We start from the raw sequence: 26,375 nt of genomic DNA, 5'->3' as shown, positions 1-26,375 counted from the left end.
AACGCGCACGGAGAAGACGGCGGCGTCTCCCGCCTCGCTCCCCGTGACTCCGCCGCCGCCGCCGCTTCCCCCGCCTCTCGGTGCCTTGCGAAAGGACGAGGAAGACGCGGCTGGCCCGGCCTGCGCGACCCACTTGCGGGCAGCACCAAAATCCCGAGGAAGGCCGGGCCGAGGCGGGGGAGGGACGGAAGAAACGCTTCTCCTCCTCCTCCTCCCGCCCCGCTCCCCGCCCGCCCGCCCGCCTGGCTCTCTGCCGGGAGCTTCAGGCAGGCTGGAGCGCGGGAGGCGAGAGGGAGGGAGATCCGCCGAGGCGACTCCGGCGCTGCAAGAGGTGAGCTGCGCGGGACGGGACGGGGGGCACCAATAGGCGCCTTGGCTCCTGCCCTTGCAACCCCGGAAGGACGGGAAGGGGGCTGCGCTTGTTGTTGTTTTTAACACGGCGCCCCCGCGTGAGAACCAGGCGGGAGGACGGGGAAGCCCTGGCCGAGCAGAGCGCGGGTGGCGTGGGAACGGGCCGCGCGGCGAAGCGCAGAGCACGCGCGCTTTCGCGCCGGTTTGTACTCGACGCATAATAGCACGGTTTCCAGTCACACTGCAAACCATCCCTGCAGATTCCCAGATTCCTTCCCCACCCCACCCGTAACCCAATTTCATTTTATATGTTAAGAAGAATAACATAGCTGGAGCCTTCGTGTTGTCTAACATCCATCGTCTTCCGGGCCAGTCAAGGGCAAAGCAGCACAGCGCTATCGGAACGAGACACAGGGCATGCGCGATCAAAGCGGAATTATTATAGGATCTGGTTGCTCTGGGTTACAGGTTGATAGAAGGCCTTTGGTCGCTTGTCCCTTCCTTTCCGTTTTCTTTACAATGTGCACTTGACAAACTGATTAGCCCAAGAGCAGTGTTCGAAACTCCCATTGTTCTAGGCACATTTTGCGAGCAGTTTCTGAGCTCTGGGCACAGTAGTGTGCCTAAGATTTCAGATTAAAACTGCAGAGTGCAAGGAAAGCAGGACCTTTTTCTGCCTCCCGACTTCCAGCTACTCTCTGAAGCCTCGAGTAGAGACCCCCTTAAGAATATTAGCGGGTGGACTAGAGCATGTGAAAAAGAACATAGTATTTTAGCTGCAGTTCATTCATTTTCAGCTTTGTACAGTGGTAAAGGTAAAGGGACCCCTGACCATTAGGTCCAGTCATAGACGACTCTGGGGTTGTGGCGCTTATCTCGCTTTATTGGCCGAGGGAGCCGGCGTACAGCTTCCAGGTCATGTGGCCAGCATGACTAAGCCGCTTCTGGCGAACCAGAGCAGTGCACAGAAACGCCGTTTACCTTCCCACCGGAGCGGTGCCTATTTATCTACTTGCACTTTGATGTGCTTTCAAACTGCTAGGTTGGCAGGAGCAGGGACCAAGCAACGGGAGCTCACCCCGTCGCAGGGATTCGAACCGCCGACCTTCTGATCGGCAAGTCCTAGGCTCTGTGGTTTAACCCACAGCGCCACCCACGTCCCTTGTACAGTGGTACCTCGGGTTAAGTACTTAATTCATTCCAGAGGTCTGTTCTTAACCTGAAACTGTTCTTAACCTGAAGCACCACTTTAGCTAATGGGGCATCCCACTGCCGCCGGGCCGCCGGAGCACGATTTCTGTTCTCATCCTGAAGCAAAGTTCTTAACATGAGGTAATATTTTTGGGTTAGCGGAGTCTGTAACCTGAAGTGTATGTAACCTGAAGCGTATGTAACCCGAGGTACCACTGTATTCTTGTTATAAAAAGCATGCCTAGACATTCCATTGTTGTGCCCGTACCCTAGGATTAAGATGCCATTTAGCTCCTAGCTTTCATATCTCAGTTTCTAACACAGCCCAAGAGGTGTGTGTGTGTATTTAACCACAGAGGTCAAGGGATGTGTCCCTAGGTTGCACAGTGTCTGAAGTGAAAGGGAGATGAAATTAATAGGATGGTGGCTGCAAGAGGTCATGAGCAGGGCTCCATATTGTTAACACTGAGTGACAGCAGCTTTCAGACAGACATTCCCAGGCCTACTAGATGCTGGGGACTGAAGGGGATTTTCTACATGCAAAGCAGATGCTATATAGCACTGAGCTACAGCCCTTCACTAAAGGTAATAGAAAAAGCTGCTTGGATTGAATACAGAGGGTACTCTCCCACTCATGTACAGTGGTACCTCAGGTTACAGACGCTTCAGCAGAGATCAGAGCGCAGCCTGTGAAGAATAAAAAGAGGGTCTTAAAAGGCTTGTTCCTTACATGTTGTGTACAGCAAGGCTTTAATGGTAGAAGTCCAAATTTCTGATGATTTATTTTCTTCTAATGATCTTGCATCTGACTCCCAATGGGACAGGATGGTTTTCTTAGAAGTCTAGAATTGCAGGAGAACCTGGCATGAACCAGAAACCATTTCCCCTAAGTTTTCAGGCTAGCTCCACAAACCTTGTGCAGAGCCATGTGCTAAGTAAGTGGCTTGGGGGGATGGAGTCAGATGCAAAAGACAATTTGGCGGCCAAATACTAACTGCATGACATGATATTATATAAGCCAACATCTGAGTTACTCCAGATCAGTGTTTTCAGTTTGGGTAGTAGCTTTTTGCTGTTTCTATTGTTCCACAACTGGGAAACTCTTGATGATCTATTTTGAGTAATCGGGTCTACCAGTAAATTAAATCTACTCCCTGCCCACTCTAGTCATAAACAAAACTGTCAAAGGCTATAAAGCACTCTAGAAACTTGAAACAGTTCTCCCATTTTTTAAAAAAACCTGCAACCTTAAAAGTATTTAACCCAGAAAAAAACCTGCCTCAATTTTTATGCATGATTTGACCTGGCTATCCTTTACAAATCTATGAACATTTCAAGTCACTGAAAAGCTGTATACTTTTCAGAGTATACTTTTCAAAGTTTTGAGCTTGGGGTTGAAAATGGACTACAACAGGATTAAAATTCCAGGAACAATGACTCTCCTCCAATTGCCCCACAGTGATACAGCGGTATTCATCTGAGAATGCATAGATTTTTTTAAAATCCGGATAAACGCTTCAAAAGGAGCATCAGGTCACTGAACTATTAAGAAGAAGAGATGTTCTTCCTGTTGCTAATGCATTTGTTCGGCAGTGCATTCGGCTATAAATTTAGATTACATAATTTTAGTCAGAACTGATTTTTAATCCAACAATGTCCTAATTTTCCACCTTTTCTTCTTCCACCAGAACAATATGGAACCAGGGATGGCAGTGAAGCAGAAAGGGGAAACAAACTGAAGTAACAGAAATGATAAGGTGGGGGGGAAAGAACATAAAAAATGATGGTCTGGACAAAAGGAAGCTGGAAAAGTAAAATTTATCTGTACTGTTGCCATGTGCAACTAATAATTCAAAGATCTTTCAGTAAAATTCAAGTCTATCTCCTACTACAGTGGTACCTCGGGTTACAGACGCTTCAGGTTACAGTCACTTCAGGTTACAGACTCCACTAACCCAGAAATAGTACCTCGGGTTAAGAACTTTGCTTCAGGATGAGAACAGAAATCGTGTGGCGGCAGTGGGAAGCCCCATTAGCTAAAGTGGTACCTCAGGTTAAGTAGAGTTTCAGGTTAAGAACGGACCTCCAGAACGAATTAAGTTCTTAACCAGAGGTACCACTGTACTTTAAAGATGGATTTTGTGGTTGCCTTCTGAATAAAGCCACTTGCAGAATTGATCACTTGGGTGGAATGGGTGCCCAGACTCAAAGCTTGTTGCTTCTCAGTTAGACAAAGGCATTTATATTTTGCTTCTATAGGTGGTGTTTGGATAAAGACAAGACTAATCATTTACAAAGTGGTAACTTAACCTCTGTGTGCACATAACCACATAGTCAACTGATTGCCAGAACATGAACAAATAATCAGTGCATCATACAATCATAAAAGGAGCTGTCGCAGGGTAGGTTGGTACTTATTTGCTAAGTGAGAGGTGGGGATGTTTCTGAGCTATGGGGCTGATGGGAGCTGGAGTCAGCAACACTTGGAGGTTCACAAGCTCCTCATCTTTCTGCTGCATTTTAACAAGGAGGCCTTTACTCCAAAGCAGAAATGTGGTAAAATGTTAAACTGTGATCTGTGAGGATTCTCCCAACTCAGTAACTTTTCTGAAACATGAATTAATATTTTTTATTAGCTGCTTATAAAGCACAATCAGTATAAACAGCACCTTATAATGTAACATTTTAAACATTAGTAAACATTGGCTCCAAAGTTTGCTATCTGCTATGTTTCGTTATGTGTGTTTTTCCTATTGAAACAATGTACTTGTTTTAATTATGAGGTTCCTTGGGGAAAGGTGATCTTAAAGGTGGTATGTAAATACTTAAAATAAATAATAAAGTACAGAGAACAGATAGGAGCCTGCCTCCGTGGAGTTTGCAATCTAAAACAGACCGTGAGGGAAACAAGGTCATCCATGGAAAGGATAAGGCTTGCCAGTGTGGTGTAGTGGTTAAGAGCGGTAGTCTCGTAATCTGGTGAACCGGGTTCACATCTCCGCTCCTCCACATGCAGCTGCTGGGTGCAGTGGCGTAGCGTGGGGGGTGCGGGGGGGCCGGGCGCACCGGGCGCAACAGCTGGGGGTTAGGGTTAGGGGCGCAAATCCACGGGTTAGGGGGCGCAAATCCACGGGTTAGGGGGCGCAAATTACTTGCCTTGCCCCGGGTGCTGACAACCCACGCTACGCCACTGGCTGGGTGACCTTGGGCTAGTCACACTTCTTTGAAGTCTCTCAGCCCCACTCACCCCACAGAGTGTTTGTTGTGGGGGAGGAAGGGAAAGGAGATTGTTAGCCGCTTTGAGACTCCTTCAGGTAGTGATAAAGCTGGATATCAAATCCAAACCCTTCCTCTTCTCATCTTCTTATATCTCAGGTTCTGCAAGTGCTAGAAACTTACCGTACTCAAGCAAACAGACAAATAAAGCTGGGGGTCAAGATTAAGGTTTATCGGGGGATGCCCCCCCGTGCCCTGCCTTGTAGACATCCATGGGGGAAAACAAGGGAAAGAGAGTCAAAGGGAGAGAATGAAGAATTCAGGCAAACATGTTTGCACATTATTAAAGCCTGCTTATGGTTAAGAATGAGGATTAACACGATGAGTCTAGGCCTTGTAGGTGAGCTTTGACAAGGGATTTGAAGGAAACAAAGCGAGGTAACATCATAAGGTATATGTTTTCAGGTTGGGAGTTGCACACATAGGAAGCAGCAAGGAACAATGAGGTGGTGCTGGAGTCATTGAAGGGAACAGGAGACCATTAATCAGTGGAGAGGGAGATATATGGAGGAGTGGGTATTACTTGTTTGTGCTGTTGACGTGGATGGTGTTTTAGAGAGAGTGGAAGAGGACTGCTCCCTGTCTCGAGGAGATAACGACTCTTATGTTTTCACACAGGGGAAGCAACGGTGAAACAGGGAGGTAGGCAGGGGCAAAATGAGAAACAAGGATCATAGGAGAAAAAGGTGGCCAAAGAGTGTTAGGTTGGACAACAGAATGGGCAGACACCACTTGGACGTCAGCAGATAATATAGCCTGGTTTCATTAGCACAGTCTTCTTTTCATGTGGTAAGCATGCACATCACAGTGATAAGTAGTGTGTCCCTGATGGTTGATAAACACAGGCCCAGGGCCCTCCAAGCCTCCCTATCTGGCCCTGAGGACTCTCCCCACAACAGCCCCCAGCCACACACAGTCTCTTAATGTCATGCCCCTCTCTGGCTCTGGTTCACAGTCACCTTGAGTAGGGTTGTTGTTTTTTGCTGGAATGTGTCCTTGAACTCTGAAAATGATTCTTGTTTGCTTGGATGAAGGATAGAGGCTGGTTTGTGTATAAACTAGCCTACTGTACAAAGGTAAAATTTACACTTGTTGCTAGGCTCACTTTTGCCACTGTCCGTTCTCACCACTGGCTGGCATGTGGCCCCAGAAGGTTGACCAGAAAAGAATAGGACCCTCAGTCTGGGAAAAGGTTCTCCATCCTTGGCCTAGAAGCTCAACGGTCATGTCTAGGGCATCTGCTTGAAGGGTGTGGCACTCATGCGAACCTTGGTAACCCACCTGTCCAACTGTCTAATTAGCTCAACTCCCTCTTTTTTGCAGCGGTCTTTTCTGCACTTTCCAGCTATAATAGGATTGTATGCAGTTTAGCCACTCACTTAATTGTACCATTAATATTCTGAGCTCCTGTAAAGTTGCTAAGCTAGCAGAAGTAAACATGTCACTTTTTTGTTTGCTTTAACCCTTCACCTAATTAGTTAAGACAACTTTACTGGGCTTAGCATTTTTTTAATAAATCAGACATTACTCATCCACACCAGATGTCCTGTCCCTAACCACAAGACTGCTAAAAGGCAGCGTGTTCCAATTAACACAACTCACTGCTCCTGAGCTCTAGCTCCCTGATTTCTCAATTTTATGGGACAGAACAGGACTGCTGATGGAAGCAACTTGGCAAATAGCCTGGTCAAGCATGCTTCATTATGTACATTTTTACTATTTCCTCTGCTCATATGTGTTTGGACCTTAGTCTTCAGCCAGTAGGTCACAGCAGAAGCCATAGCACCATACAAAGATATGGTTACAAAAAGTAGCTGTCCCTGAATCCATGCTATTTATTTTTTTTTTGTATTTCACAAGATTTATATAACTCTTGGCTGTAATAAAACCTTGGTTAAATATGAGTCATGGTTCACTATGAGACCACAGATTTTATAGACGGACTTGGGACTCCATCCCTGCCAGCCAACCCTGCCTACAACTCTGTCCCACTGCACCCCTCAGAAACCCCCCCACAAGACCACGCCAACCCCCCACCCACCCAGCCATTAGACCAGAGCTGGATAATCTTTTATGGTTTCCACCCCAGGGGCCAACTTAGGTGGGAAGGGCAACCTTCATGTCAATCACATGACATAATTGTGATGCCACATGATTGGCAGGTGGTCTGTTCCACTCACTTGCCCAAATCCCAACATCAGAGGCTGAAGGGGGACGGGTGAGAAAGCCTACGCTGCACTAATCCTTTCAGCCTTTTGCAGCTCTCCCCCTGCTTATCCTTTGTCCCTTACCCAATGTTGGAGGTCCAAAGGAATACCAACCCCATCCACCCCCACCTCACCAAAGCCCCCAGTGCCTTCTAGACCTTGCCAAACCAACTTCCCCCACTGACCTAGGGCTTGCCATGTCTCCCACCCACCCCCATCCCCTTAGACCTTCTTGCACAAGGAGGCAGGAAGGGTGGCAGGTGGTCCAGGGGTGCCATGGAGGAACAGTCATGACAGGCCAGGATGGCTCCATACTGCTCACCCACTGCTTCCTTCCTCTGTGCCTTCTGCTGCTGCTGAGGTTGAAACAGCATCATTGGTGAGGGGGGCAGCAGCTGTAGGGCGGTTGCTGAGGAACTGACACAGGCTGTTGTGACTTCCTCCACGGCTTCTCCAGTGCTACTGCAAAGGCCACAGCAGCTCTCCAAGAGTTATTGTCATGTTGTAGTTCTCAATGTCATCTATCAGACAGTGACCAAGATGCATGATGACAACCTTAGGCAAATATATACAGTGGTACCTCGGGTTAAGTACTTAATTTGTTCCAGAGGTCCATTCTTAACCTGAAACTTTTCTTAACATGAAGCACCACTTTAGCTAATGGGGCATCCCACTGCCGCTGCGCCGCCGGAGCACGATTTCTGTTCCCATCCTGAAGCAAAGTTCTTAACCCGAGGTACTATTTCTGGGTTAGCAGAGTCCGTAACCTGAAGCGTATGTAACCTGAAGCGTCTGTAACCCGAGGTACCACTGTAGTAGGAGATAGACTTGAATTTTACTGAAAGATCTTTGAATTATTAGTTGCACATGGCAACAGTACAGATAAATTTTACTTTTCCAGCTTCCTTTTGTCCAGACCATCATTTTTTATGTTCTTTCCCCCCCACCTTATCATTTCTGTTACTTCAGTTTGTTTCCCCTTTCTGCTTCACTGCCATCCCTGGTTCCATATTGTTCTGGTGGAAGAAGAAAAGGTGGAAAATTAGGACATTGTTGGATTAAAAATCAGTTCTGACTAAAATTATGTAATCTAAATTTATAGCCGAATGCACTGCCGAACAAATGCATTAGCAACAGGAAGAACATCTCTTCTTCTTAATAGTTCAGTGACCTGATGCTCCTTTTGAAGCGTTTATCCGGATTTTAAAAAAATCTATGCATTCTCAGATGAATACCGCTGTATCACTGTGGGGCAATTGGAGGAGAGTCATTGTTCCTGGAATTTTAATCCTGTTGTAGTCCATTTTCAACCCCAAGCTCAAAATTTTGAAAAGTATACTCTGAAAAGTATACAGCTTTTCAATGACTTGAAATGTTCATAGATTTGTAAAGGATAGCCAGGTCAAATCATGCATAAAAATTGAGGCAGGTTTTTTTCTGGGTTAAATACTTTTAAGGTTGCAGGTTTTTTTAAAAAATGGGAGAACTGTTTCAAGTTTCTAGAGTGCTTTATAGCCTTTGACAGTTTTGTTTATGACTAGAGTGGGCAGGGAGTAGATTTAATTTACTGGTAGACCCGATTACTCAAAATAGATCATCAAGAGTTTCCCAGTTGTGGAACAATAGAAACAGCAAAAAGCTACTACCCAAACTGAAAACACTGATCTGTAGTAACTCAGATGTTGGCTTATATAATATCATGTCATGCAGTTAGTATTTGGCCGCCAAATTGTCTTTTGCATCTGACTCCATCCCCCCAAGCCACTTACTTAGCACATGGCTCTGCACAAGGTTTGTGGAGCTAGCCTGAAAACTTAGGGGAAATGGTTTCTGGTTCATGCCAGGTTCTCCTGCAATTCTAGACTTCTAAGAAAACCATCCTGTCCCATTGGGAGTCAGATGCAAGATCATTAGAAGAAAATAAATCATCAGAAATTTGGACTTCTACCATTAAAGCCTTGCTGTACACAACATGCAAGGAACAAGCCTTTTAAGACCCTCTTTTTATTCTTCACAGGCTGCGCTCTGATCTCTGCTGAAGCGTCAGAAACCGGGAGCTGATTTGCATATGTGATCCAACAAGGTAATTTTTCAAAAGCATCTGTTCATAGCTCACAGGGCCAACTTCAGGTCTGAGGAGGCTTTCAGCAGTACTGGTTCTCTCCTTACAACCGTGGGTCTCACCCAGCCACAGGCTACCCAGCAGCAGCAATAAGCTACAACCATCATTTTAAATTTCCCACTGTTCCCACTGGGAGAAAATCTAGAATTAGTTGGTTCTGGGTTCTGGTTCCACTCACCATTGGTCTCCCTTGCTTCCACCCTATCATTCTCAATGGGCACCAATCCGCCGCTGCTCAGACCATTATCCAGTTCTGATGGGAGTCCCAACAACAACATCAGTATGGAAGGCTACAGTGTCCCGCCCGTGTTGCACTATGATGGCAATTTATACAGTCATGCTAAGCATCCAATGAGCAGCATCTTAGGTACATCAACACATCACCCACCCACCCAATGCCCTCATTGCTTTCCCAAGCATAGCAGTATTTGACCACCCTTCCCTTATTTTATTGAACTTAAAAAGTGGCATGTCAAATACTGAAGACAGTGCAATTTTTTCTACTGTTGATGTTCTGGCAGCTGACAAAAGGATTAAGATTTCAGTATTTAAAAGAGAAATTCGAAATTGGGATTCGTGTTTCAGAGTTATGATATAAAGCAGAAGGTCTGCCTTTGGCAACTAAGGTTTGGAAATGTTGGCTTTTTTTCTGTATTTGGGTTCTGAGTATAAGCTCTATGGTAAACAGTGGAAATTTTAAGTTTCTGTTTAGGTTTCTTAACTAGTTCAAAGATCATGAAAAATGAAGTGAATGCTCAATATTCAATTCCCTGGCCTCTTTTAATGTTAAAAGTAGCCCATTTCTCGTAAAAGAAATGTTACCAAATAGCTGGGGTGTTTCACAATGTACCTTTTGAGATTTAAATACAAAAAAATAGGATGCAATCTCGTCATTTGCTTGAGTGAATCACATTTCCAGGACACACAAATCTTTTTTCCTTAGTTTGCTTTGGCTAAAATAGTTGTTGACCAATTCCTGCTGGATTTGCAACTCACATTTAAGAGTGAATCATTTCCTCAGAATTAGTAAAGCACAACAACTGCTAGCAAGTTATTTCGGTAATAAAATGACATTTAAAAAATATAGATTTTCAGAGTTAAGAAATTGTGGGTTTTCCCCTTATCACAATCCTACATGCCATTTGGAACTTGGATTAAGGTTTGTTGCCTTTGACTTTGCAGTTTCCCTTAATATTTTATTCGTTTATTTTTACATATGCTTCCTTCTACATTTTATTTTCCTAGACAAATGAATATATAAATTCCTGGAGGAAGTAGAATGGCATACAAAATTCCTTTAATGTACGGCTGTAATTTAGTCAATTAATCAGTTAGATTTTGATTGACTAACACATTGATGCTTTACTCAGTTTATTTATATGCTGCTGATTTTTTAAATATAGTAATAGTATTTCTGTGCAATGTTACTGTATTGTTTTATTGATTACTCTGGGAGTGCCTTGGGAGGATTACCAAGCATAAAAAACAGTTTAGAAACATGTTAAATAAAATTAATAACTTTCTCCTCATTAATAAGGCAGCACATTTTTTTTAATTTTACAACAATTGATTGCACAGCTTGCCAATCAGAAGATTGGCGGTTCGAATCCCTGTGATCGTTGCTTGGTCCCTGCTCCGCCAACCTAGCATTTCGAAAGCATAAAGTGCAAGTAAATAAATAGGTACTACTCCGGCGGAAAGGTAAACAGCGTTTCCGTGCACTGCTCTGGTTTGCCAGAAGTGGCTTAGTCATGCTAGCCACATGACCCGGAAGCTGTACGCCGGCTCCCTCAGCCAATAAAGTGAGATGAGCGCTGCAACCCGAGTCATCCGCGACTGGACCTAATGGTCAGGGGTCTCTTTAGCTTTACCTTAATGCCTCTTCTAAGATAATGTCTGATGGTCGTGCACCATCTATGTTTTTTCCTTTAGAGCTACTGCTTTTTCTCATGCAATTTTAGGCAGACTATCAATTCAATTCTATGAAAGTTTATTTGGAAGTAAATCCCACTAAATTCAACAGGTTTTGCTCCCGTGTAAATTTATGTAGGTCCGTGTCAGGGAACTGCCATCGGAACTAGAGGAGGAGGCGAGGCCCCACAACGATGCTGGAGAGGGGCCAAGCAGGGAGAGAGGCAAGTCTCCTGTTGGGGAAGAAAATCAGCGCTACACCAGGGATAGGGGGGGGGCAATGGGGGAAGCAGAGAGCAGGCTCCAGGACTCTTCACTGGACACCAGCGGGGAGAGCACAGGTCCTCCGCTACCCACGCCCTCCCTGCGCAGAAGACTTCCGCGCAGGGAGAGTAGGAGGAGACTGGGCGTCAAACAACTTTTATGTTGGAAAAGGTTTAAGAAACGCCCACTGACGGATTCCGCCAGCGACTGAACAGCCACGAAGTGGATGGCTGTCCAGCGAGAAATGGTTTAACCAGCCAACCTAGCCCAGAGCGGCGGCTATTTACGCACAAGCAACCCCTAAAGCCATTACAGTCCGCAACTTAAATCTTGTACAATTAATCAGCTTGAATTAGGTGGTTGCCCTACTTTGGTAGCCATGGAATACCAGTAAACATAAATAAGGTCTGAAATAGTACCAACTTTCAGTTTATCACATTATTTATTTATACATTATTATAGTATATCCTATGCTTTGGTTCAGATGCACCAGTACACAATGTGTGTCTTGTTCTATATATGCACTGTTCTGTGTTAGCATGGGCTACACCAGTATCTTCAGTGTGGAATAATGCTGTGGATCTGCTTCAGCATCAGAATGGCACACTGCCTTAGGCCACAATCCTAAGTGCAGATTGTTTCCATTGTTAACAATGGAAAAGCACAAGGTGTCATCCTGCAACACAGCAAGCATATTTATGAGGGGGAATGTCCTGCCAGGCTTTATAACTGCTACATAATGTTTGTATTGGTGTGCTGTTGTGGTTGCTTGGATGGTTGTCGTTCTTATGTTACAGAAAAGGAAATGAAGATGAGAGGTAGTGACTGAATTCTTCGCCAGCTGTGGTAGACAAAGATTCACACAATTTGCAATGGTGGGTGACACTTTGGCAGACAGATGTGTGCCTGCAGAATCTCAGCTTTCCAATGAAGACATAAATTTGTTCAAGCTCAAGAATTCTGTAGGGAATGTTCTCTCGGGTCATATATTTCAGATCTTTTTATGGATTCTGCCAAGCATCTTTGAAAGATGTGTTTTCTCCCTTATTGATGTCTACTGAATTCTTTTGCTATTTATGGAGGTGGTTTTCTCTGTGTAGACCTGGATTGGGGAAACTCAGGCCAAGGGGCAACCGTCCAGGCCCTCAGAACTCTTCCATAGGCCATACCCCCAATCTGGCCCTGTTTCTCAACCCAAGTGTTTCTGCCTGGCTAGAATGTGAAATATGTCCTTGAACCCTGATGATGCCTCTTGCTTGTCAGGATGAAGGATGGAGAGGGGTGTGTGAATGTGTGTAGAGCTAGTCTACTGCACTTTTGATTATGGCCATGTTCAGCACAGGCATGCAGCCTAAATTAGGTTCCCCCACCCTATAAACATAGGGGTTGTGGGGGGGGGAGGTGGCTTCTGCTTGTACCTACTTACATGGGAGGGAGAATTCCATTGTGTTCTAGAAGGTTCTGCTGGAGTGAATCATCAGGGGATGTGGGGAGGTCGTAGTGGGAAGATTTAGATGGGAAAACCCAATTCAATAAACAAATCTATTTATGGCTTAGAATCCAAGCCATCATATGTACAGTAATTGGTTTTTTTGTTTTTTGTTTTTATTTCATCTGGTGCTAGAACACAATTGCCTGGCTTGTAGAGAAATGTGTGAAAGTAGGGGGGGGGGAATATTTCATGATGCAGGATGTGTTAATGGGTTCATATTAACCATGTGTGTTTCCTCTCTGTTTTCTTTTAGAAAATTGCCCTCTAATCTCACCCTGTTGAGTTATGGAATCAATTTCTATGATGGGAAGTCCCAAATCTTTAAATGAAACTTTCTTGCCAAATGGTGTAAACGGTATCAAGGACACCAGCAAGGTCACAATAGGCATAATTGGAAGTGGAGATTTTGCAAAATCACTGACCATTAGGCTTATTAGGTGTGGGTACCATGTGGTCATAGGAAGCAGAAACCCTAAATTTGCTGCTGAGTTCTTTCCACATGTGGTTGATGTCACTCATCACGAAGATGCTGTAGCAAAAGCAAATTTGATTTTTGTTGCTATACACAGAGAACACTATGCTGCTTTGTGGGACCTCAAACACCTGCTTGTTGGTAAAATCCTTGTAGATGTCAGCAATAACATGAGAGTTAACCAGTATCCAGAATCTAATGCAGAATACTTGCAGTCACTTTTCCAAGATTCTTTTGTTGTCAAAGGATTCAACGTTATCTCAGCCTGGGCACTGCAGTTAGGACCCAAAGATGCTAGCAGACAGGTAAGCTATGCATTTATGTCTTTTTAAAAAGCGGAATGAAAATAGTGGTTGGAATAGTTGTGACTGTCTTGCCAATCTCAATATTTGTTCCAGCACTGAGAGTAAACATTGCTCAGTATGCTAGCTTGTAAACAGTCATCAGTGCTGCTGAGCTTGAATTGAGGAAGAACATCCCACAAGGATGCCAAAGCGTCATCGCATTACTGTTATTGCTGCAGTACTGACCATCCAACAACAGAGTTTTCTGGGTGGCTCACAGAGATAAAATGATGATATTATTATTATTATTATTATTATTATTATTATTATTATTATTAATGAATCCCTTCACTTGAGGCATCCCAAACTATTTACACTATAATAAAACCATATGTAAAATGGTATGTATAACATACAATTTAATTTTTTTCTAAAGAAAAAAGCTTGGGGAAATGGAATATCTGATTCTGAAATAATTTGTTTGGTCAACTATCACAGAATAATTCCATCAGTGCTCTAAACAACATTTGAGCAGAAGCAGCTGGCTGCAGAGAATGCTTTAGTTTTCCATACAATGCTTTCTAGAAAACAAAATGAGAGAACTCACTAGTTTCATCATTATAGCAGCTTTAACATTCAGTTATGTCACTGGAAACATAAGTAAGGTGAAAAACATGACCTTGCTGACAACAATGAATGAAAACAAATTAAACATATAAAATCATTTATGCATTTAAAGTGGTCTGGGCACTTTTTATCTGCTAGTAGCATCTACTGCAGTTTGACCATTACGTTCAGGAGTAGCCAATGGGGTGTCTGCCAGATGTTGTTGAACTCCCATTTTTGCCATTCTGGCTAGGACTGATGGGCATTGTGGTACAGCCACATCTGGAGGACATGAATTTAGTCCATTGCAGCTGTTGAATTCATCTTTATATTGGTACATCATCATAATGTTTGTGTGTTTGTGTGTGTTTTTTTAAAGGTCTACATATGTAGTAACAATTTTCAAGCTCGACATCAAGTTATGGAACTTGCCCGTCAACTCAGCTTCATTCCTCTTGATTTGGGCGCTTTATCATCTGCAAGGGAGATTGAAAATTTGCCTCTTCGGTTGTTCACGCTGTGGAAAGGACCAGTAATAGTGGCTGTCAGCCTGGCCACCTTCTTCTTCATCTATTCATTCATCCGAGATGTAATTCATCCTTACGTGAGGAACCAGCAGAGTGATTTCTACAAAATTCCTATTGAGATTGTGAATAAGACATTGCCAGTTGTTGCTATCACTTTGTTGTCTCTAGTGTATTTATCAGGGCTGCTGGCAGCTGCTTATCAACTTTATTCTGGCACTAAGTACAGGCGATTTCCACCTTGGTTAGAGAGCTGGTTGCAGTGTAGGAAACAGCTTGGACTGCTTAGCTTTTTCTTTGCAACGGTGCACGTGGTTTACAGCCTCTGCTTGCCCATGAGGAGGTCCGAACGGTACTTGTTCCTGAATATGGCTTATCAGCAGGTAAGGAAAATAACTTGGAGACGGTGATTCTCAATGGGGTTCCCAGTGGTCTTCCGTTCAGGTTACTGATCAAGTCTAGGCTTGCTTAGCTTCAGTGCAGCATCTGTTCCAAGAGATTGTTAACTAAGCCCATAAGCACTGAATTCTGAGATCTGCATAAATCACTCAGATTTGCATCTGTTTTCCATTTTCCATAGTTTATTCTCCTCTTCCTAGTTGTAGGAAGGGACAGGCCTATTAAGGGCATGAACGCCTCCTCACAGTCACTGGAAATCCTGACCAGCTTCCCCCCCATCCCTTCCTCCCAGCTTCCGGACAGTCCACCAGGCACACTTAGAAACCCAACAAGTCTCCAGAATGAATGAAAACTCCTCTTGTACAAAAGTGTCCCGTGTTCTAAAAATTTTCCGTCCTCTTTCTTCAGGTCCATGCGGATGTTGAAAATACATGGAATGAAGAAGAAGTCTGGCGGATTGAAATGTATGTCTCCTTTGGAATAATGAGCCTGGGGCTGCTTTCTCTGTTGGCTGTAACTTCTATTCCTTCAGTAAACAGGTCGTTAAACTGGAGGGAATTCAGTTTTATCCAGGTGTGTATTGTAGCAAAACCCGATATTAGAAGCTAATCTATCAGAAGGCATTTCAGTGTTGATATCTAACAGGATTGCTCCAGAAATGTCAACAAGTTCCTAAATGCTAATACTTAGCAAAAGCCGCCCTGGAATGTTCCCTTCCAAGTAACTACGTGTAAGAGTACACTGTAAGGCAGTGTTCTTTATTTTTTCATTCTGGTAAACTGACTTCACAAGAATTCCAAATCTAAGAAATGCTTGGTCAAAGGACATTTCCTTGAATTTTTTTTCCCACCCAAAATGTGTTTGAGATAAGCAGTTGAGGCTTTAAGCAGTTCTTTTCAGGACTTAACACAGTTTTAGAATATTATCCACAATTCTACTGCATTACACTGATATGACAAATCAACACATCTCCGCTGAGGACACTAAGCACCAGCAAATCCCAGGAAGGGCTGGAAGCTGTGATGTGTATCATTAAAGATATCTGGCAGTATCTTTCTGATACTGCTTTTTGTCACCTTTTTCTATGCAACCATACCTGCTGATTCAAGTGAGCAGCCTCTTTCATCCCTTTTCTCCCAGACTCGTTATCAGTCCAGCAAATCTCACACACTCTGCTCATCCAGCAAAAGGTTTCTGCCCCTAGAGACCTTCGAAAATGCCAGAGGAGCATTCTGGATGCTCCTTTCCATATTCCGAGCTGATCTTTCAGTTTTCCTCTGCAGAACTTAATTTGAAAAATCAGAATACATATTGGGCCATCACAGTGAAATAAAAAAGAATGGGGAGCGACCTTTTTATTAAACCAGCAGAGTTCAGAATCCTGAAAGCGATAAAATGTACTTACAACGTGTGCTGATTTTAACTCTGTCTTTTTCAGAAATTTTAATTAGTTTATTAGCTATGTCTGCTAATTGGGTTTCCAGAGTGTTAATTTGTATCTCTTTCCTCTCCCTCCCACCACACCCCCCAATATCTTCAAAGTCTACTCTTGGATACGTCGCTCTGCTCATAAGTACTTTCCATGTGTTAATTTATGGGTGGAAAAGAGCCTTTGAGGAACAATACTACAGATTTTACACACCACCAAATTTTGTTCTTGCACTTGTCTTGCCATGCACAGTAATTCTGGGTAAGGTATTTTTGCTGCTGCCGTGCATAAGCAGGAAATTGAGGCGGATAAGAAGAGGATGGGAAAGGAGACAATTTATGGAAGATGGAAGTGGAACTGGTTCACATCCCTCGCCAGAAAGGGTTACTATCATGTGAGTCCACAATGACGCTATCGCCTTTGTCAGCATTGTCCTTTCAAAGTGATGTAGTTCATAGAAGCTTTACTGTAGACTGAAACCTGTGGGAAACAAGTGATGATATGCTGTAAACTATTAGGAAGTGGGCAGTGTTGGTCAATGCAAACATTTTTAATGTGGCGTAAATGTCTTTGAGCACATCCCTGCATTCTGAAGATTTGCTGTCTGGGCAGAGAAAGTGTGTTCTCAAACCTCTTCTGCCACACTTGGGTTTATTAAGCACGTTGACCAGAGAATAAATACCATTGAACTCCATGGGGTTTATATCTGAGTGAAGATTCTTAGCATTGCACCATTCATAATGTTACAGCTGTCTTCCCTTAGGCTGCCAGATTCAACGCTAGAGAACAGTCATTTTCCTTTAAATCTATTAATGTTACAAAAGATAAGTCCTGCCCTTTCCTTCCCTGGCCCAGCTATCTACCTCCTTTCCTGCTTGCTATATGCCATGCCTGGAGCCTTGATCCATTATGGTAGCTTGGAGGAGTGGTGTAAGCACCTGCCCAAAGAATCACTGTTGAATTTAGCTCCCCTGAAACCAAATCCTGTTTCTACACACTGAGGAGCACCAAGTAGGTGGATCTTGCCAACCTTTTAATGCACATCCCATAATGCACAAGTTAGCATTGTTCTGGGGCATTGTGAAAGACTTAACTGGTGGCCAATGGGGGAAAGGCTGCAGGAGAGAGCTTTCTTCAACCTCACCCACATTTGCAAGCATTTGCTCCATTGTTTCCAGTGGGACTTAGACACATTGGGAGCACTGCCATCACAGCTAATAAATTCACACTGACAGAAAGGGGCCCACTTTTCCCAGTACACTTTTCACCCACAGCCAGCCATGACATGGTGAATGAGGGGACCAGAGAAGCTGCAGCTGCCCTATTTCCATATATTTTGAAGTATATGGTTGTTTTCCAGCTTTCGATAAGGCTGCCATAGTCTTTACCCTTTGTTTACATGATCAGTAGTGTTTTGAAATTGCAAGAAGATCAAACCTTACAAAGCTAGCTATTTATAACTGTGCTCAAATCCACGGTCTTAAAAGACTGCTGGTTTCTGCTAGGTAGATTACTACCTAAGTTCACACAAGCACTAGTGGACAATGAAATGAAAGTAAGAGGCATTAATAGACTAAACTAGAGATGGCAGCAGACTGATTTGCTAAACCCAGATCTTGTTCAATCACATAATTTTTGGGGGAGGGAAAGGGGTCTTGTTTTTTGTGTTTGTTTTTTAAGGAAAGAAGATATGGGGGCTGGTAGAGCTTTCTTTGCCCATGGCTTACTTGCATTTTGCTTCTCATTCCCGGCACATTTCTTCTGCACTGAGCCTCCAGTACTGGAAGTGAGCTCAGCTGAGAGAAGAGCAATTGGGTGAAAGGCACTAGGCCGGGGGAGAGTTCTGTTGCCCTTACCCACATCCATAATCCATGGGACTCAGCTGGAAACTTCAGTTTCCATTCTTTCCAGTAGGACGTGGGCAGCTTCAACTTTTGCTGGACTGTATCCTGTATGCATTTTGCACAATTTATCACAAAACCAAACTTCAGTCCATCTTTTGCAGACATCTTTATTGTCAGCAAGAATATCACAGTTTGTCTAATGCTATAGCCTGACTTCCAGCACACTGCTTATTTTATTAAAGCCAATGCTTATACAGTGGTACCTCTGGATGCGAACGGGATCCGTTCCGGAGCCCCGTTCGCATCCTGAAGCGAACATAAAACGTGTCTGCGCAGGTCATGTTTCGCCGCTTCCGTGCATGACATCATTTTGAGCGTCTGCGCATGCGCGAGCAGCGAAACCCGGAAGTAACGCGCTCCGTTACTTCCGGGTCGCCTCGGAGCACAACCCGAAAATATTTAAGCTGAAGCGTATTCATCCCGAGGTATGGCTGTATTTATTTGGCTCAAAATTACAAATAATAGATATTTCATAGTCGCGCTTAACACACTCGCAGTAAGGGCGCTATGAAAGTGGGATTCCTGTTTTACATGCATAACGGCAAGCCGGAGGCTGCTAAAAATAGACGAAAATGGACAGTTTGTAAGCCTTCCATGCACTTAAGGTCTCTGTCTGTGACTAACCAGTAGAGATGTGGGTGCAGAGCCACTGAATCACAGATGTATCTGACTAGGACTCTGCAACACCCTTAAATAAGGATGCAGACCCGTGAACACTGACAGTACTGCAAGTGCTTTCTCTATGCTCACAGTAGTCATATGCCAGAGATAGAGAACATGGTGCCTTCCAGATGTTGTTGGAATCCACTTCCCATAACCCGCAGGCAGGGTGGCCAGTGGTCAGGGGAGGTGCAAGGCACAGTCCAGCAACATTTGAAGGGCACCACGTTGGCCAGCTCTGTCATGTACAATGCCTTCTTGATTCCACCTATCTCTGGACTGAGGCCTTTGGAACAATAAGCTCAGAAAGATTTTAACGTGTTTAGCATAATTGGGGGGATAACTATTTTTGTGTAACTATGGGGGGGGAGTCCATTGGTTATTCATAATTTGCTACAGACTATCTTTTTCAAATGCTTTACATCGCACAAAGGATATATTGTTTGTGTGTGAAAAACAAAATCATCTGCAATGAATGTGCTAAAATGAAATCTTCATAGTTTTAACACCTTGTTAATAATTATGATACCTTACACCTGAAGTTCCACTCTGAAACTTTAGTCCTAGGTTCCTAAAATTTTGGAATGACACTTAGGTAGGAATTCATTGTAGTGCTATGGCAATTGTTTTGTCAGCACACACACAACCCAGAGCCATGGGGGGCATGGGGTGAAAGGGGGGGGGGACCCTATTGCACTATTGACGTCCACCCACGAGAATTTTGTTTACTATTTTGCTAAACTGCAAGTAGCTTCACTAGTTAGTTTGTTTCTGCTATTACCATCTGAAGCCAGCATAAATGGTCAAATAAACATTCAAAACAAAAATTCCCATCACTTGTTAATTTTTCTCTACAGCCCCAAAGAATGCAAGGTAGATGTCTGTGTTTTTATGATACACTATTTGTGCAAATATTTGTGTTTAGTGAGAGTTTAGCTAGATTATAGTAAACGAAAGTAATGAGGGCTAAACTAATTATAGCACTGAACATGACACTGGAGAGTATTATAGGGCTCTTGTTTAATAGCAGACAGGGAAGGGTTTTTTAATGGAACACAGCACATGGAGGTTTAACCCTTTGCTTCCCAGCCACAATCCCAATTAAAATCTTGCCTCCCCACCCCATCTGTTAGCATTGGAGATAAAGACTTCCATTGACACCAGTTTTCATCAGGATTGATTTTCTACTTGCAATGTTTAAATCCAAAATAATTCATTGCAACCATTGTTACTTCACAGGTGGTACTAATTCCTATGCCACTTTTATTCAAATATATAAAATAAATTGATAATTAGAAGTTGTTGCTTAGCATGGGGGGGCAGGAAGTGCCTAGCAACCTGATCTTTAAATGCTGTGCCAATATAAGATGTGCTACACCAAATTAAATGGAACCATCGACTAACAGTGGAACAGTTTAAGGCAAGGTTAGGGAACCTGTGGCCCTTCAAATGTCCCAACTGCCATAATCCCTCGCCATTGGCCATGCTTGCTAAGGCTGATGGGAATTTCTGTTCAGCAGCATCAGAAGGGCAAAGGTTTCTTACCCTGACATAGAGAATGAATCCGTGCTGCCCTGTTCCTGGCCAAGATGCACTTACAATAGCACCTGAGAAATGCACCTATGGTAACCACAGACACCAGACTGCCATTTCCAGCTCAAGGGCAGACCTGGGGTTTGTTGGTTCCGTTGCTTGCACTTACTGAAGAACTGTCACCACAATGGAGCACTTTTATGGACCATGTAATTTAATTCTTCCCATTGAAATCAATGGATGTTCTAGTTTTTTGTCAAGGGCTGCACTCTCTCTGGGGTAACTTGTAGGGGCTATATGCCGTATGGGCAGGAACAGAGCCAAAACTGGGTTGACCCACTTTTTTTTCTAATACTCCTCTCGCAGAAGTATATACTAATGACTCATAGAGGGCTTTTGAAGTTCGGCCAAGGGCCACATGCATACATTCTTACATCAGTCACATCCACATGCTTCTTGCAAAGAAACCTGGAACTGTAGTTTGTTAAGGGTGCTGGGAACTGTAGTTCTGTGAGGGGTGAGCTCCAGTTCCCAGGATCCTCTGGGGAAAGCCATGTGTTGAATGTATGGTGTGGATGTAATCAGATGCTTAGTCCCATATATGCAGGGGATTCTCATTCTCTGCTTGTGAGTGGTGCTCTTAGTATGTGCCATATTCTGTACGTGTGCATATACCCTTATGCATGAAGTATCCCCTTTAAACATGATAACACCACTGCAAGTTCAGAGCTCTGGATCCCAAATGGTATTTAGCATGTGGGTGTAAACTCTTTAATGGCAGCGTTATGTCATACTCAATTCGGGCCACAAAAATGTCTTAAGGAAAATGCTATCTTGAATTATTTTTCAAAAGGTTTTATATAATAGCATAGATATTATTTTATTTTAAAATTTATTTAAGATAGGTATATTAATAAAATTGTATTTTTGGATAAAATCAAAGAAGAGTACTATTAAAATATTTATGCTACATATAGGGTTTTGACACGTTAAGTGATCTGACTATTCACGGAGCAATTTTCAACCCACTTGAATGCATGCAGGTCCTTTTCATGCAAATAAGCCTTACAAGCATGCATTTAAGATGCAGAATTGCACTCCATTTTATTAAATTCACTGTGGCTCAGATCCTGCAATCTACAGTAATTATAAAATAGTAATTATAAAATGCACACAACCACAATCCAATATTTTCAATGTTTATTGGCCCAAGCCAGCTTGTGCTGTATAAATGCTACTACTTACTGAAATACTCAGCAGATCAAGCTTTTCTCCAGATATTCATATTTTGTTGTCTATGTGTGTACGTCTTGGCCATACACAGATCTTGGAAGACGTTGGTCCAATTCTGATGTTAACAATTTCATTCCAAATAAATAATTGTTTAATGCACTGTAAACAATAATTGTGTCTCCATGGTTTCTTCTTCTCCTTCCTTCTTTGCTTCTCTCATATGCCTCAACGGGAATTTCCAAAGCTTGTTAAACTATTTCACCACTACATCTGAACTAGGAAGCTACAGTTAAATCTCTGGCTGCAAACCAATATGCCTTCCTGGTTTGTAATCAGATATTAAACCACAGCTACCTGGTATGGGTGTAACAGGTAACTGGTTTAATAAACCCCATGTTTCCATTATGATGCACAAGAGAAAGGATGAGAAAACACATTCACAAGTTACAGCACTCATTCTCAGTACAATAAACTATGGTTTATTGAATCAAGATAAATATTTCTAACTGGGCCATTGTATAAACACCTCTCCCAATGTTTTCAGTGGAGCCTGTGCCGATGTAAGAGGTTTTGGATTGGGGTATAAGCCATATAATAAATTATTTCACAGCCTAAAAATGAATGGCTGATCGATATATTTTTGGTCTATATATATTTTTTGAGAGTTTCAAATATTTATCTTATTAGTTTCTTCTGAAAATTAATATAACTTAATTTATCTCATTACAATGCACTATAATGCTGTACCACTGCTTAATATAGTCCATGTGTGCTTTCAAAATATCATTTACATGCATTTAAAACATTTGAAATGACATTTGTAACATTTGTTTTCCATAATTGTAAGAAACTTTTTTATTGTGCTTAAAATGTGGCAAATGATTTAATTTTTTAATTATTAATTTAAGTGTTACTTGTTAACTGTAGCTGATAGATACAGATGAATGATATTTAAATTTGAATAATACTTAAATTAAATTTGAGGTTCTACTGAATTTTATTGTACTGTTATTGTCTACCTGGCTGTAACAATGTAGACCCAGAGATGGGTGCAAATTTTTTGTTGTTGACATTCTTGTACAAACATGTAATGTGTTACACCAGAATAAATATTTCATTTGTGTTACATAGGTTTGTAGTTCGATGTGCAATTATCTATAAAAGCAGCTGTAATAGAGTTTATGAAAACAGAAGCAATTAGAATTGTGTCCATTTTTCTATCCTTATAGATGGGCCTTTAGTTTTCAGTCTGCTTTAACATGGCAACCTGGTACATTCACACAGTACTTTGCACTAATTCTAATTGAACTTTTAAGAACAGGTTGAAAGTCTGCCAAAGGCTGTGATTTTTATATTTAATTTTGGAATTATATCTTAATTTTGGAAAATACAGACTATCCAAGGCAGGAGGGCAGCTCCCCCCCCCCAAACAAATAAATAAAATTATTTAACTAACAAGCTAACTGCATTGTACTCAGTTCTGCCACTCAACATAATGCTTGCCCCCCCAAAATAAATCCTGACTACGCCCATGGTCTAAGGCCATACAAAAAGTCCCTGACTGAGCAAATAGTTGAACCTGATCTCGTGCATTGATTTCACAAAGTCCTAAACAGAATGGGGTATACTAATGGATACAGCAGCGCAAAGTATTCAGACACAAAATCAATGCGCTTCTCTCAAAGCAACAGTGAAATTTCCCGGTTTTACCAATACTGAAGTCTTGTTTCCCTCCCACCAAAGTTGGGAGATGTCAAGGCTTTGCCGGAGAGGCCTAATGCAAAACCTGCCTCTGTAGGCAGCTATCTTTTGGCGCCACCATTTGGTAGCAGTTTAATATGTCTCATCTATTACGTGATGCATGAGTCGGTCCATCAGGAAGACCGTGGAAGGGGGCTGCATTATTAAGGCCTATAGTCGCTTCTGCCACCTTGGCTGGGATTCTGGGAGGTGACATGGTTGAATGTACATATACTAGAGAAATCCCTCTTGCCTTAGCCGACCAAACTTAGGACAATTTCGTATTCAACCCAGGACACGTGATGAGGGAGAAGGAATGTTCATACACATCAACCCCACTTCTTTCCTTTGTCGTGTGATTCTATACAGTATTCTATATTCTCCTAGACATGGCTGGTCATTGCGCTAGCCCTGTGTTAGCCTCACATCCAGGGCTGACCCAAGACACTTTGCTAATAATAATTCATCTAACTAGGTTTCCCCAGATTTTGCTGCCCAAAGCAGAGCAGCAAACGGTACCTGCTGCTACCCACCCAAATCTCAAAGAAGCAGAGCACCCAAGACAGGTTATTTTGGCATCCCAGAAGTGACTCGTTGGTAGTAGAAAGACAATAATAATAATAGCCAGGGGCTGTCCCTTTTCCTGACACCCAAAATCAGCTGCCCTGAGGAAGCAGCTCCCTTTTAGGGGGCCTAAGAAACCTCAAAAAGAGCCTTAGGAAGGGAGAGACTGCAGATAACAAACAAACAAACAAACAAATAATGTTTTATTCTTTCCCGTAAGGGCCAGTGCCGCCGAGACCGGCTACCCCCGTTCATGGCGTGAACAGTTTTCAGAAAGCCTCAAGGGCAAAGGGCGCACGTCGTGCCGGGGTCGGGCAGGCAGCATTTCTGGCCAAAGCAGCGCCTCAGCTCTGGAAGTTCCGGCGCCATTTCTCCACAGAACTGGGCGAGAGACACGAGACACAGAGCTCGGCTTTATGAAGGATCTATGTGAGAATATGAGGGGGAAGGGAGCCTATGGGCGCAGGCCGAAGCCCTTTCCCGCGGGGATGAGGCGGCGGCGGCAGGCTTGAGCCAAGGGGCTGCCGGCGCCTCGGCCTCACTGCCTAACTTAGGAGCTCAACCTCCCTCCTCCTCCTCCTCCTCCTCCCCTCAGGGCGCCCATAGCTCGCCGGCTTCTCCCGCTCCCATGGCAACCGCGCCCAGCTTGTGTTGTCGTCGGCGGCGGCGGCTCTGGCACCTTCTCCGTGGAAGCTGCGCCCGGCACCTGCCCCTGAGGCTTGAGCTCCGCAGAGCCCGGAGGGGCGTCGTGGGGCGCCATGTCTTCCACAGCCAGGCCCGAGGCTTCTCCGAGCCTCCAAGTCCCTTCCTTCGCCGAGATGGGGAGGTCGCCTTCCTCGTCCTCCAGGCAACTGCGCCCTTCGGAAAGCCAGTTCAGCGGCAGCCTCGGGCAGCAGGTGAGTGAAGGGAGAGCAACCGGCAGGCCGAAGCCCAGCAGCCGGCGCCGTCTTCCCCGCGAATGTCCCTCAGGGAAGCCGGGGGCTCCGCCGGTGAGCTCGGCCTCCTCCTGCCTCGGAGAGTCTTGGATGGAGGGGATTCCGAGGCTCCTCCCCTCTCAGAACCCAGGACATTATTTATTTTTATTTTTTAATGGCTGCACCCTCGACGTTCATGCGCTTTAAAATCTAAAAGGGCGGGCTTACAGGCTGAAGGGACGACGTCAAGGGCTCTGCCCCTAGGGGCTTGCAATCTATAATGCGACATGACAGGGTGATGGCGGGGGGGGGGAATCGAAGCGGTGGAAGATTACTGTATGCATGTATTTTTATTTACTTGCTCAGTAAAGAAGGGCATCTCCTCCAAGCAGCCAGTTAGATACCCTGACTTCAAGCCACGGATGGTAAAAAAAACAGCACTTTCAATTTGGCCTTGGAAGTTGGAACAGATCAGGAACCAATGCAATTGATGGAACACTTATTTATTTTAGGAATTTCCTCCCTCCCCATCCCCACTGGCTTTAACTTGTTCTTCTGGTCAGCCTTGTTTGCTCCACCCTCCACTTTCTCTTCTATATCACCCTTTAGTGCTTTTTCCTTCCCAGTACAGGTAGCTTCCCTTGCTCCTGCCAGGAGTGTCATAGAATTGTACACTTGGAAAGGAACTCCAGGGGCCATCTAGTCCAACCCCCTCATGCCTGAAACCAGGCTCTTGATTTGCTTTGGGGAGGAATGAGGCCAGTGTGAACTGTGAAGCATTTGGAAATTTGCACTATTAATATTTTGAGCAACCAGGCTTTTATGAATATCTATTAAATTGTCATTCATATGCCTGTTTGGATTAGTGTGACCTTCATCAGCAGGAACAGTCTTCAGAATGATGCAAATGACAAAAAGTGTTAATAAACAGTGATGTACCAGAAAGACATTAAAATGCTCCCCCTCCCCCCATTATTAGGCTGTGAATTTATGAAAGCATTTTTCATAAGTAGGAAGGAGTTAACTGATGTTTATGCTGTTTTTCATTTCTACTCCAAAGCATTAGAGACAGAGATCGCTCAGGTAGAGCATGAGACTCTTAATCTCAAGGTTGTGGGTTCGAGCCCCACATTGGGCAAAATATTCCTGCCCCACCCACCTACCTTTGCAAATCCTATTTAGTCCCCATACTTCTGACATTTTTACCAACACATTTATTGTAATGTTCTTTGTTTAATGATGAGCTGGTCAAGGAACTTGAACAATAATTAGAACTATGTATCACTGGAGGTTTTTTCT

The 26,375-nt window shown here is 43.6% G+C and overlaps 2 protein-coding genes across 3 annotated transcripts in view; both read left to right on the top strand.

The window, feature by feature from the left end:
- The first annotated feature begins 32 nt into the window (after positions 1–32).
- Positions 33–22,988, top strand: STEAP2 (STEAP2 metalloreductase). Of its 2 annotated transcripts, XM_083578750.1 has the most exons (7): positions 34–331; positions 9,043–9,108; positions 12,120–12,197; positions 13,068–13,591; positions 14,556–15,083; positions 15,508–15,672; positions 16,642–22,988. In XM_083578750.1, exons 4-7 carry the CDS (start codon positions 13,100–13,102, stop codon positions 16,924–16,926), a joined length of 1,470 nt encoding a protein of 489 aa, XP_083434876.1. In that variant the 5' UTR covers positions 34–331; positions 9,043–9,108; positions 12,120–12,197; positions 13,068–13,099; the 3' UTR covers positions 16,927–22,988. The 2 variants fall into 2 exon arrangements, with proteins under 2 accessions (XP_083434877.1, XP_083434876.1); XM_083578751.1 differs by lacking the exon at positions 12,120–12,197 and having other exon boundaries at positions 33–331.
- Positions 22,989–24,390: 1,402 nt separating this feature from the next.
- Positions 24,391–26,375, top strand: part of CFAP69 (cilia and flagella associated protein 69) — a 53,341-nt gene continuing 51,356 nt past the window's right edge. Inside the window, exon 1 of the mRNA XM_083580135.1 lies at positions 24,391–25,058. Coding sequence (XP_083436261.1) covers positions 24,921–25,058 — 138 coding nt within the window. The 5' untranslated portion in view covers positions 24,391–24,920. The remainder of the gene's footprint in view (positions 25,059–26,375) is intronic.

This window comes from Podarcis filfolensis, assembly GCF_964270895.1.
Source record: "Podarcis filfolensis genome assembly, chromosome: 12".
Taxonomy (NCBI): domain Eukaryota; kingdom Metazoa; phylum Chordata; class Lepidosauria; order Squamata; family Lacertidae; genus Podarcis; species Podarcis filfolensis.
The sequence above is the reverse complement of the archived record's forward strand: the minus strand, read 5'-3'. Positions and strand labels throughout refer to the sequence as shown.